Here is a 12,878-nt window from a genome sequence, read left to right on the forward strand (position 1 = left end):
AAGATGTAAGTCTCTGTTATTAACGGTGTTATATAATGAGATTATTCATTTCGTGGTCCGGTCTTATACAAACTCTTTTGTATAGAATAGCTCGTTCACGTCTCTACATGAATGATCAAAATCATATCATTTGTAGCACTTTACAACAGTTGTAGCATCTACAAAGCGGACCGTATTCGTAGTATCACCAGGATAAGGTACCCAATCTTATCTATCTACTACAAACCATTTTGATTATCACTTAAACATAATCAACTTGTATGTCTCTACATACATGTTTAAGCTACAAAATATAACCTTGGATGTTAGTTTACTGGTTTGTGGGTTAATGCTACTAAATGTCGAATAAAATATCTCATATTTTATTAAATAAATAAAATTGTTTGTACATTACAATTATAAACTAAGGACCCAGGCATTAACCCAACAAGCACCACATTGTTCAAGTACTGGGATCAACCTTTAAGGGAGCAATTTATCTACTTACCCCGACATCAGGAAATGAGTGAATTTCGTCTTGTGTAACTGTGTTCCCAACTTTCCAATTAGACGAATCCCCAAAATGGTAGGCATATTGAGTCGGCGAACTGACCACTCTACCCATGCAAATCAAAGGACCGCCTTCATAGGCTCGTTCACAACTCACTCAGGATTCAGGTCATTCACCTATGATCATCCTGATGAAATGTTAGTCTCTACTATTAACGATGTTATATAATGTAAGTCTTGCTTATGCGACAGCAAAAATCAGTTGGATATAACAACTTCTAAGAGAACTATTGATCAAATCCAAACACAAACCTGTAATTTGGTGTGACAACATCAGCGTCGGTGCCCTCGCTTCTAATCCCATGTTCCATGTCCGAACCAAACACATCGAGGTCGATGTACATTATGTTTGAGACAAAATTTTGAATGGGCTGCTTGAAGTAAGATATGTCCTCTCAAGTGACCAGGTTGCAGATTGTCTTAGTAAATCGCTCACACACATTCAGTTTTAGTATCTACGTTCCAAACTCGAGGTAGTGGAACTCTTTTCTCGTTTGAAGAGGTGGGGTGGGGGAGGGGTAGTAAGAAAACAAGCAAGCACAATTAGCATGAAGAAAAATCTAAGGCACAGTCAGCATAGCCCACGTGTCATTCTCCATATAGTCAACAATTGGAGAAAGAAAATATCAAAATCAATCCTCAAGCTTCTATCGCTAGAATCCCGCTGTGAGGAATATTCTCATACTCCATTTATCGAATGCCATGTGTATCCTAAATATTTTTTTCATTTGTTTGTGCCCTAATTGAGGGCCTATATGTATAAATATTGGCTATCAACACTATAAATGATCATCTAAGAAATTAGAAAATCATCTTCCAAAATTGTCTACGTCTGTTCTGTCTTGATAATACCAACTCAAAGCAACTCATGTTGGGGAACCAAACACTCCCTTATTAAATTATGAAATCTGGAATTAGAATGTTGGAGTCATTAAGTCTATGTTTGAAGTATAAAGTTATAAAATTGAAAATTCAAATAGTGTTTCCTATTGAAGTTCCGTTCTTTATTACCAACTTATATAATTGGTGTCAAATCGGCCCCTAAGTATTTAAACAAAATGTCTATAAATAATAATAATAATAATAATAATAATAAAATACATAGAAATATATTGACAAGATTACACAACTACTTTAAACTTGACTTCATTGGGAATATTACCTCATAAAATTTAAGCAACTGAATTGACTCGACCCATTTCCTGTCTTCTTATATGAGATCGTTTTCCTCACACAGTCATGCGACCAACTCAGAATCTAACCCTCAATTCACACAGAGTTATGAGATAATAAATATAAAGATAAATAGTTAGAAAAAAAAAATACCAAATTTCTACAATCAATATTGTCTCCCAATTTCGTCCATATATGGCTGATTTAACCACTGCCTATACAGAAACAAAATTGTCCTTCCCCTACTTTCTTTTGTAATTTCCATTTTGCCTTTGAAGAGTAATTTAGTTTCCCATGCATCTGCCCTTTCAAACAGTTTTTTGTTTTAGAGTTTTCCTACTTTTTCCCCAAAAATGTTCAATTTCCCGAGAGGTTCTGTCGTTCAGATTTGTGTCGTATTATAAGCTTCATGTTGATGGGGAGGACGGACATGTGTATATATATATATATATATATATATATTTGCTTTTTGTGTAATGTTATTTGATGTTAACGTGTTAAAAATGAGTCAAGAGAGTATAACTCAATTGACATCCACGAAATATGTGGTTTGAATCCCCAATCTAATATTGTATTAAAAAAAATTGTTAAAAACAAAAGACCGAAAAAGCCAATTTGAGTTCTGCTCAACTTATAAGGTTCTCTCAAAATTTGTAAATTTTAATAAATATCGACTTTCATACAATTTTATGCTAAACCACACACATTTTGCATCTAATATTTGTTTAATAATTTAGGACGTGCATACAAATATATTTTGAATGATTTTTTTTAACACAAAAGTGTATTGAAAGTAAATTGTAATACGGGTTAAAGTGAAGTTAAATATCACGAAATGCATCAAAGATTAAGGTACATATTGATGACCAACATAAACATAGTTTAGCTCAATCTTCATGTGCTCATTTTCTCGATGCTTATTGAATGTTGAGTAAAACTCAATGTACCTTGCTTTGTATTACCCAAAACATAGAAGTCTTACAAACCAAGTTTTTTTTGGAAAAAAAAAAAAGAAAAAGAAAAAGAAAAAAAGAAAAATTCTTTTTTGTATTAAAAAAATATTTTTGACATTGATTGTGAAGTAAAAAGTCATTCTTTGAAAATCACCCTCCAACTCCAACTGTTTCTGTCATTCTTTCCCCTTTCCCCCCAGCGATAGGCATTTATTGGTGACCATTTTGAAAACAATACCATATCTAGTTGAAGATCATGATTTAATAATTGAATCTATACTTTAGGCATTTTAAAGGGCGACAATTTTCAGAAGAAAAAAACAAACGAAATGGAAAAAAAAAAAAAAAATGGTGGGTCATAGTCTCCTTCTTTTGCGCTTGTCTCTGTGCACCACAGAAAAGGAAAAGCCCCACATTTCATCATCATCATCTTCCATTAACACAAATGACAAACCATCTTCCTCTTATTAATGAATGTCACTTGAGAACTGGATGCATGCTTGCCTAAAAAATGGTAAAAAATACAACAAACAAAAAATAAAAGTGCGATGGGATAACACAACCTGGATGTGATTCCATTGTTTTTTTTTTCTTTTCTTTTTTGGAATAATTGAGACTTCTCATTTCCACCAAAATATAGCCTCAGAGACTTGTGTTTTTGTGAGTTTCAGTGTTGTTTTGGCAGTGGTGGATGTTTGGTTTTTCTCCATGATTAGACTGCCCTCTGTTCTTGATATCTCACCTCTGTTTTTCCATATGGTGTTAGTGTTTCTTTCTTAAGGTGAATTATCAAAAAGCTGGAAGAAAATAAATCAGAAAATCAAGGGAAATTGTGACTGTAAGTCGTTCGTATCTTTTGATATTTTGGAAGGTATATTGCTCAAATTGAGTGGCAAGCACATTGTTTCAGGCATATTAAAGGGCCCTTGTTCGACCAAGCCCTCCAAACAAAGAAATAAAGGAGGAAAAAAAAGAGATTTTTAAAGATGGTACCACAAATTGTTCTGTTGGCCGACAATGAAGTGACTCTTGTCTAATTAGTGCCACTACGATTAAATTTGCGTGTGGTTATTCGGTATTCCTTCGACCCAGTTTTTGCAATTCATCAGAATATGAACATGAAGAAGCCTCTGAAACAGCATCAGTATGTCAACTCATAATCTATTCTTTCTTCAAGCAAGAAGGATTGTTCTTCTTCCCCATTGTGTCAATGGGAAAGAAAGAACCAAAAAAACCAAATCCAACTCTGACTGAAATTTTGAGTCGGTTTTTCTAGAAATGGTGTGTTAAAGAGCAGGTTAATTTGCTTAAAAAAGGTGAAATTGAAAGTAAGATTGAACGTACAAGAAAATCCCACAAATTGCAGTTCATATTTTTCATGGCACCCTCTGGGCCAGACAGACACATTAATGAAAAGGCAGTAATGGGCACTGATCATGCGGTGCTAAATAAAATGTCGTATCATGGGTTGTCGCATCAGTCAACCTACGCTGAGCCGAGGATGATGGTAATGTTTCATCCACAAATCTAGAGTAGTCTTTCTCTACGGGAAGATTTGAAATAATGGACTCTACTCAAGCCTCATCCCCACCAGCGTTTCTTGTTTCTTTAGTTCCTGCAAGATAATCCCCACCTTGTAGATGTGATGGATTGTGAAATTCAATTCTTAAACTTTGCTAGAAACTTGTAAGTGTCCAAGCTAACTCCATAGTCAATTTTGTGAACAAGAACTCACGAAGTTGGTCAGACGATGCAATCTTATTCTTATAGGACAAATCTCAATCTTTCTTGCTAGGCCTATAAACTTAAAAGCACAGCTGAAACCATCTCAAGGCCCATTCACTGCTAAAACCAAAATATTCCAATGTCATTGGCAGGGTTACTTCATTGAAATTTAACAACCCTAAACCAAAATTTACCCAAATACTGTATTGATGTCGGAAACCCAAATATGATTGACCACATGCTTAACTTTTGGAATCAGTAAAAATCTAGTTTGTCTGATCAGCCGAGAAAGGCAAGTCATTGAAGGTCTGTAATTGAACTTGCACCAGTGGGGGAAAAAGAAGAAATTCTGAAAAAAAGTTGGAAAGAGACTGTTCATAACTATAAATTAGGTGCGCAAATAGTAGGCTCTCCGTTTGATCACTCGACCTAGTGGAAAAATATAGGAATCTTATCAAAGTACAACTGGTTGTTGGCACCTCACTTTTAGCTTTTCAAAATTATCCTTTCTAGCCGAAAGCTGGTGGTTCTGAAAAAAGCTGAAAATGGAAGAGCAGACAGGTGGAACCAAACCGATCAAGTGCAGCGACGACCAGAAACGTCAAAAATATGGAAGTGATGGAGCAGGGTTATCAACCGGCGAGCTTCCGATTGGGAATTCCGATGCTCCTCCACATCCTGAGGATGAAGATTCCCATATTTCTACAAGTGAAGGTTCGGGAAGCTCCGGCCAGGAAACACGGTTGGCCGGCCTGGCAGAGAGCCTGCAAATCTTAACAAGGTCGCTGCTGACGGCGGAAATGGAGATTTTCAAGGCGAGGGAGATCATCCGCCTTGAGGAGGAAAAGAGGAGGCTGGAATCGGAGGCGGAGATGACTCGCATGCTGCTTCAGTGTCAGCTCCAGATCGCCTCGTTTCTATCGGCCAGGCAGAGCCCCAACAACCGGAAAAGGAAGCGAGTTCAGGAAGAAGACCCGTCCTCTTCGGCCTCCTTAGAAAGGTAGAATAGAAACTCCAGCCCTCGTTAACTAATCAGCAAGTAGTTAGAAACTGTTGTATGATTTTGTTGATTGATACAGGAACGGAGCTCTGCTGCTAAGTCTAATTCAACTCAACATGATCACCTTTTGAAGCTGCTATGCTACGGTTAATGGGAATCGTAGGAGTATTATGAAGGGCATAACTGTAACTGTATCGATCAACAAAGATCGGATTGTTGAAATATTTTTCCATTTCTATCTATATCCTATGAGTATGACTGCTTCATTGGCATATAAAAGCCTAGCAAAAAAGAAAAATAATTTCGAGCTAACTAGCTTAGCTGAGTCGATTAAGTTAATCAAGCTAATTGAGTTTTCTTCGTGCGGAAATTGGGGTCCTTGATTTCATGGTTATCAATAGTTTGCAAAGCTTTGCGCCTGCTCATGGCACACTCGATATATTCTTCAAGTGGTGGAAGAATTCCATGTTCTCCAGTTTTCGATACTTTCCCTCGAATTATCTGTAAAAAGAAACCCAGAAAGAGAGGTTATAAATACCACAAAGGAACTCTACGCTTAAAGGATCGATGAAATAAAGGATGGGTAGTATGCCTTTGATGCCCATGACCGCTCGGCTTGCTGACAGATGTCCCTGATGTCCCTTCCAGACATTCTGAAAATACATGCAAAGTGAAGTAGACTTAGAGATTGTTATGACTACAGCCCTAGAAACAAAGAAGTCGACAAAACTATATTCTACTGAAGGAGGCTTGTATTGTATGTTGTCCATTGGCAGGCTAGCAGACAAATACAAACATTACCTAGACTACCGAAAGAAACCATAGTTTCGGGCCTACGATTAACTTACCCTTCTGTGTTTCTTGCAAACTCGTTCAATTCAGGTTTCGTTAGTTGCTTTGCATACTGAGCTGCTATTTCTTCACGGTTCCGCTCATCAGGTAACCCAAACGTGATCATCAAGTCAAACCGACTAAACGAAAATTCAGGAAAAGGAAATCAGTTCAGAAACTCAGCAACCACGCCTTCGGTTGTGTGTGTGTGTTTCTTTTAATGTACAGGCGGAATCAATGCCGATAAATAAAAAAACTGTACAGATGTGCATACCTAATTAAAGCAGGATCAAGGTCTTGCTTTCTATTCGTGGCAGCAATTACAACCACTTTCCTGTCCTGCTCGAATCCATCAATCTGCACAAAATTGTAAATTAAACTATGTTGCTAAAAAAACAAGACACGTCGATACGTTTATTACGTGAATGACAAATGACATTCCAATTGACTGACATCCAAATTAGGCTCTTGGTGTGCATGCAAAATGTTTGAGTCAAAACATTTATGTTCAGTTAATTCATAGATGCGTTGAGGGCACATGACTTGTGGAGTTATGGATTCATGTAAAATTCATCTTTACCTGACGCAATAATACTGATAATACCCTTCGAGTAGCTTCATGTATTTCACTGTCTCGAGAAATTGCAAAAGAATCAACCTGAAATGGGAAAGAACCGGGGGGGAGTGGGGATCATAAATCATAAAATCTGAAGGAAGGCATATGTGAATTGTAAATAAATATAAAAATAATCAAACATAACTCAACTTGCATAATACTTATATAATCAGCCTTGAAGTTAGAGGTCTGATTTTCCCACTCCACATGTGGTAAAAAATAATAATAATAATATGATTTAAAAAAAAACAGTTGATGATCAGGCGATGACCACCAAGCCCTTTACCTCGTCCAGGAAAATGATAGCACCCGTACTGAGTTCATTAGCAAGTGAAAACACTTTTCCCAAGAGACGTTCACTTTCACCATAGTACTTTGACATAATAACCTCAAGTGGTACATACACCAACGGGACGCCCTGACACAAAACGTGAGGGTACAATTTTTTAGGTTCCTTCTACGTATCACATACTAAATTCACGCTATCAGCAGCTTATGAGGTCCAAGACCATTTTGCGTGATTAGATTAGAAAACTCTATTTTGCAAAGCAAGCAGACATCATTTCCTAGGAATGAAAAAGATTAGATGAAATGCAAAACATATTTGAGTACACCCACTGAGACACAAAGTGCAACATGACAACAATATTTTAAACTACACTGTACTTTTCATTGAAAGTATATAGAGAGTCAGTAGGATAGGGTAAATGATTTCATCCTCAAAGCGACTAGCAAAAATAACAAATTTTCTCTATCAACCATTTTTTTTTTGTCCGATCTCCTTTGTGATCAATCATGAGTACCAAAAAGCATATAATGACTTACAGCTTGATTTGCAATTACACGAGCAGAAGATGTTTTTCCTGTACCTGAACCAAAGATAATACATGTAAGCTGCGCTCATAACTTATCCAAATTTTCTAAGATAGAAAGGCAAAAAACAACTATACGGATCTCACAACTCTGCCGAATCTCAATGCCAATGGCAAGCAAGGTTTAAAATGTGGTGATTTTTTGTTTTGTTTTGTTTGTTTTTTTTTAAAAAAAAGAAAAAATATTCGGAAGAGGATAATTGCATTCTACTAATGTAGCACTCGTCACCCTATTTTAAGAGCAGCAAATCCTATTTTTACTTGGGCATCAGGAAAAATAAGTAAATTAATCCATAGTGCGTTTAGTCCGAAAAAGATAGTGGGGACAGAGAGAAGGGAATCGAGATAATATCGGTGGAACAAAATGAAAATACTAATGCACTTGTGATGTTCTCCCTCGTAAGATTTGGAAGATCTCGTATCCTCTCTGAACATATATTTCGCTAATGATAATTGAAATGCTTTCTTGCCTCTGATTTAAAGGAACAGAATCAGCGGAAGAATTGAAATTCTATAAATTGCATGTTTTCCTTAACATTGGTTTTTAAACCAAATGTAACATCTATAACATATTAACATATTGCATGGTTAATCTTATACCAAACGAATGGTAGTTTCTTAACCCTGACAGAAGAAACCAAAAAAGAAATATTTGCAAGTTTCATAAAATTATTTAGTTGATTTTCATTCTCTCATATTTGTAACTATGGGCAGTTGGCAACCATATGACGAGAAAATAAGAGTTTGAGCACACGAAAGACAGGCTAAGATAAGGAATATGCACAACCTAGTAAAGGTGGTCTATTTCCTGAAATATTATCATATTCACAGACATTCTCAATTCGGTAACCAACCTGGAGGCCCTTCAAAGAGAACAGCCCGAGGTCTATTTGATTCAAACTTGCGCCGAGTCCCATGAGCAATATCATCAAATAATTCTGGATTATGTAGAGTCATCAGTATTGTGTCTTCTATTTCACTACAATAAGATTATGAGCAAATGAAATGAGAAAAACATTATTCTCGGAAACAAACATAGATGGCCTATGTCTACAAACAATAAACATGAAGCAGAGACCATAGATTATATAATCTTCAATGAAACCTTCATGATTTCATAGAGATCAGAAAATAATAAAATGAAACGGATAAGCCATCGCAAACTATCCTCTTAGCCCAGAGGATGGAGGCTATCTTGTCCATTATCTTATTTGGTTGCTCCTATTCGTTGAAGTGTTTGTTCAGGCTTCTTTCTCTCTTCAAACACAAAGCGGATTTTCTCAAATGTGTTAAAAGGATAATGTTCTTCAGGTCATTGTTGGTCATTTTTTGGCTTCAAAACCGAAGTTACTATGCCTAAATATGATCATGACTCTTTTATTAGCATCGTGGATGGAAAGGAATAAGAGAATTTTTTAAGACAAGCATCTGTCTTAGTATGATCGGTTTGAACTTGCACGCTTCAAGGCTTCACCGTGGTGTTCTCTTGGCTGATTTTTCTTCATATGACATTTGTTTATATTGGGATGCCTTTATTCTTCCTATGTAATCGTTTCTATTTATTGCTTTTCTTATTCACTCCTGGTGGAGTTTGAATCTTTTAATCATTAGTCTCTTTGTCCCTATAGAGAGTGAGAGAGGGAAAAATACACACACACACACTGCAGACTAATTTCAAAACATTCACAGAATTTTAAGAGAAGTAAGAGCAACCATATAATCCATTTTGCGTCCAGGAAAGAATGACTGCCTTTCTTCTTTACCTTAATATAAGTTCCAATTTTAAGCCAAAATTTATTGCATTACAGGGTACTGGTTCATTGTCAATGCCTATCCGTATATATATCCTATATTGAATGAGAACCACAAAAGTATGCATTAGACAGCAGGGCCTACCGTTTTTGTTGATCATAACCAGCAATATTATCCCAGGATATCTCACTTTTAGAGGAATATTCACCAGGTTCGTCAAGTCCATAAACTTTCACACCCATTGCTTCAAGACTAGATATTGAATTTTCAGAAGATGGCATTTGTGTGGACCCTTCCCTCGATTTTCTTTCAAAGGACCTACTTTCTCCCAACCTTCCACCGGCTAATTGTAAAACAGAAACCAAAGAATCAAGCTCTTTGGTGCTCAAGCTCCCCTGCTTTATGAATTCAATTTCCTGTAGCAATTTGCAATTGCAATCGCCATTATGAAAAGTTTCTATTTAAATTTTTGCTCCTAGAATAAGTTAATTAATAAACATAAAGATAAAAATGAATCCATAATCTGTAACTGATGTTTTACTTAAAATTAGCACTGACAGTTTTATCTGAGGTAACGAGTGAATGAAATATCAGGACGCTTAGATCTCCATCCTCAGCATCCATTTCTAAGGAGTTTCCCTTGTTTTCTCCAGATTCTCTCTGAGTTTTTGGTCGAGTAAGAGTTAGTTGCCAAGCAACTGGACTGCAATAATTAATATATAACACAGTACAATTAACAACTTCATAATGGACAATTAACTTCATAATGGACAATGTACGAATAATGAGCAAAAGAAAAACAAATGAAGGCAGCAAGCAATGTTTATAACTATAATTTAGAAAAGAAGAAATAGAAAAAAAAAAAAAAAAAAAGGAAAAAATCCTTCGTCCTCAAAACTGCAAATTGCTTAACATTGTTGTCAACTGCAACCAAATGATTCATGGAAATTCAAATATACAGGTGCATGTACCTGTCCCATGCACGCAATAACATATCTGAACCACCGGCACTTTCTTCAACTTTTAGTCCAAGATTTGATACAAGATTTGCAAGCAGATGTGAGACTTCACAACTGGAAGGAACTTGGAACTTGATACTGACCTGCATCTCATTCTAGAGAATTAAAACATAATCCCAATTGAATATATCTTACAGTGCTAAATATAAAATTTACAATTCATCTGAACATATGATAACCATACATTTTTAAGCAAGTAACAAACTCAAACCTATAACAAATAAAGAAAAATAGCACATTCAAGCACTGGTTGTTCAACCGATCTTCATTTTCAGATGGTACATTTACTGTTTCCGTAGATAATTATTGGCTAAAATACTCGGCATGGACCTAAAATGTTTGATTATAGAGCAACTACAGAGCCGGTGAGTCAAAAAGAGAACAAATAGACAGTACCTTTGGCCCCTTAACTCCAACCATAAATCGTGGACAAGCACCATACTTTGTTCCTTTGTTCCTGGTTAACTGTTCAATTATTCGCTGTCTCTCTTTCTTAGCAATCTCCTCCATATCAGCATGGGTAGAGAGATCCTTTGGTGGTGGTGGAGTGACAGAAGACTGCGGATAGCTAAAGTAATCACTAAATCAATTCAAACAATTGAGAAAAGAATTGACCAGATAAAGAAATGACCGATAAATAATCAGGATCAAATATGACCAGGAACTGAATTTCAATTGTAAACCACCAGATATCTTGGGAAAAATATAAGAGACGGTCTACCACTCTCCAAGAAATTAATCATCAATGACGAACCTCTTCAGCTTCTGCATACGCTATTTCCATTGCCCCAACTCCAAACATACCGGCAATGATAGCTGGATAGAGAAAGCAAGGTTCGCGTCCATTAGACAGCGAACCTGGTTTTAGATGCTCTGGCTGATGCCGAAAATGTCCTGCATATACATACGATAAGCCTTCTTCACTTGCTAAACCAATTCGTTTTAAATGAAGTTTCGTTTCTACTATAAAATATCAGTGGCTGAAGAACATTGTTACAATTCAAAAGAACCGCGGCTTCCGCCCACTTAACAACAAATAACCATAGACATCAAAAAGAGAACAGCACAGCTCAGTTCGTTATAGAAACTATAATTTGGTACAAAGATTACATATCATATCAAACAGAGAATAAGCTACTCCGAAATATATAAATACGCTCGACATAACACAAAATATCAGTTAGACTAAAATTCAGAAAGAAACGCCGCGTGAATAAAAGTAATTTAGAAACGATGAGTACCAGCAATTAGAAGAGAAACTTACTCAGATATAAACTCCGGGATGCACTCGAAGAATCCTTGAGTTTGAATGACGTAAGTATTCGCCACGCTCGGGCGGTCCTCGCAATCCGCTCCAGAACCGACATGGAATCTTCGCAGCTATAGATTGTACAGAAACTCTATGTCCCTGCTCAGAGCTAGGCTATATGCTGATCCGCAAAACGTTGATCTAACACAGCGACGAGCGACGAACAAGAGATTGGACACTGCCTTCTGCAGACGGGACGACAAGTCGGAGACACGGGGTAGTGATTGGTGAGAACCTGGAACGGGTTCGTATTTTTTCTTTTTCTTTATTCTTTATTCTCTCTCTCTCTCTCTCTCTCTAATATATGGCTAATGGTTCACCTTCACCACTTCGCTTCTCCCAAACGAGGCTGGGCCAGGAGCTGCTGCTTGGGCTCGAAATGTTGAGCCCAATAAATGGGCCCAACTCAGAATCCATAAATGAAAAAGTTTGGCTGCTTTTGTTTCTTCTGAATTAGACCATTTCAAGTGGATCTGTTTTCGAAAACTGATATTGAATTCAACCAGCTAAAGAAGTTGCCGAAATGAGCCTTGTTGTTGCATCAATTTTAAGATCAAAAGTTCGATTTCTCCACCTATCTATTGTCAAATAAAAACAAAAAAGAAGTTGAAGACGTCATAACGGAAAACCGTTCCCCCACTCGATCAATAGTATTAAAGATTCGAATCGCACCACGAGAATTTGACACCAACGAAATGTACCATTTGCTTCACAAGAAAAAGCAACTAACCCTGTCATAAGTGGAGGCCACCGAGTCATTAAAGACATTAAAGAAATGCACCGACCAGATCATTTCAAGTCAACAAAATGCACCAACAAATAGAAATAAATATTAATCCGGAGATATTTTCATGGTAGAGGTTTGAATACAATATCTCTTCTGTAAGAGTAAACATCATGCATGTGAAAACAATTTGGATCTTAACCCCTCTAAATTTCATTAATTTTAAAAATAAAACATGCATGAAGATAATTTTGAAATTAGAGTTTGAGTTACAATCTTTGTAGCTCTAAATTGACCACCAATTCCATTCCAATCTTCTCACGAATCAGTTGTGAATAACTACGAGGGTCTTTCC

The 12,878-nt window shown here is 36.5% G+C and overlaps 2 protein-coding genes across 3 annotated transcripts; one reads left to right on the forward strand and one right to left on the reverse strand.

The window, feature by feature from the left end:
* Nucleotides 1–4,760: 4,760 nt before the first annotated feature.
* Nucleotides 4,761–12,083, reverse strand: LOC120073738 (ATPase family AAA domain-containing protein 1-B). 2 transcript variants are annotated; one of them, XM_039026556.1, is made up of 14 exons: nucleotides 11,755–12,083; nucleotides 11,245–11,384; nucleotides 10,887–11,048; nucleotides 10,443–10,573; nucleotides 10,030–10,174; nucleotides 9,616–9,887; nucleotides 8,574–8,698; nucleotides 7,673–7,716; nucleotides 7,134–7,265; nucleotides 6,812–6,889; nucleotides 6,506–6,588; nucleotides 6,249–6,371; nucleotides 5,993–6,053; nucleotides 4,761–5,901 (listed from the first exon to the last, which is right to left on the reverse strand). In XM_039026556.1, the coding sequence occupies exons 1-14, from the start codon at nucleotides 11,855–11,857 to the stop codon at nucleotides 5,740–5,742; spliced, it is 1,761 nt and encodes a 586-aa protein (XP_038882484.1). In that variant the 5' UTR covers nucleotides 11,858–12,083; the 3' UTR covers nucleotides 4,761–5,739. The 2 variants fall into 2 exon arrangements, with proteins under 2 accessions (XP_038882484.1, XP_038882485.1); XM_039026557.1 differs by having other exon boundaries at nucleotides 10,887–11,058.
* LOC120073739 lies at nucleotides 4,908–5,679 on the forward strand. Its single transcript, XM_039026558.1, has 2 exons — nucleotides 4,908–5,400; nucleotides 5,480–5,679. The coding sequence occupies exons 1-2, from the start codon at nucleotides 4,946–4,948 to the stop codon at nucleotides 5,529–5,531; spliced, it is 507 nt and encodes a 168-aa protein (XP_038882486.1). The 5' UTR covers nucleotides 4,908–4,945; the 3' UTR covers nucleotides 5,532–5,679.
* Nucleotides 12,084–12,878: the final 795 nt, after the last annotated feature.

The sequence above is a fragment of the Benincasa hispida genome, chromosome 3, assembly GCF_009727055.1.
Source record: "Benincasa hispida cultivar B227 chromosome 3, ASM972705v1, whole genome shotgun sequence".
Taxonomy (NCBI): Eukaryota; Viridiplantae; Streptophyta; class Magnoliopsida; order Cucurbitales; family Cucurbitaceae; genus Benincasa; species Benincasa hispida.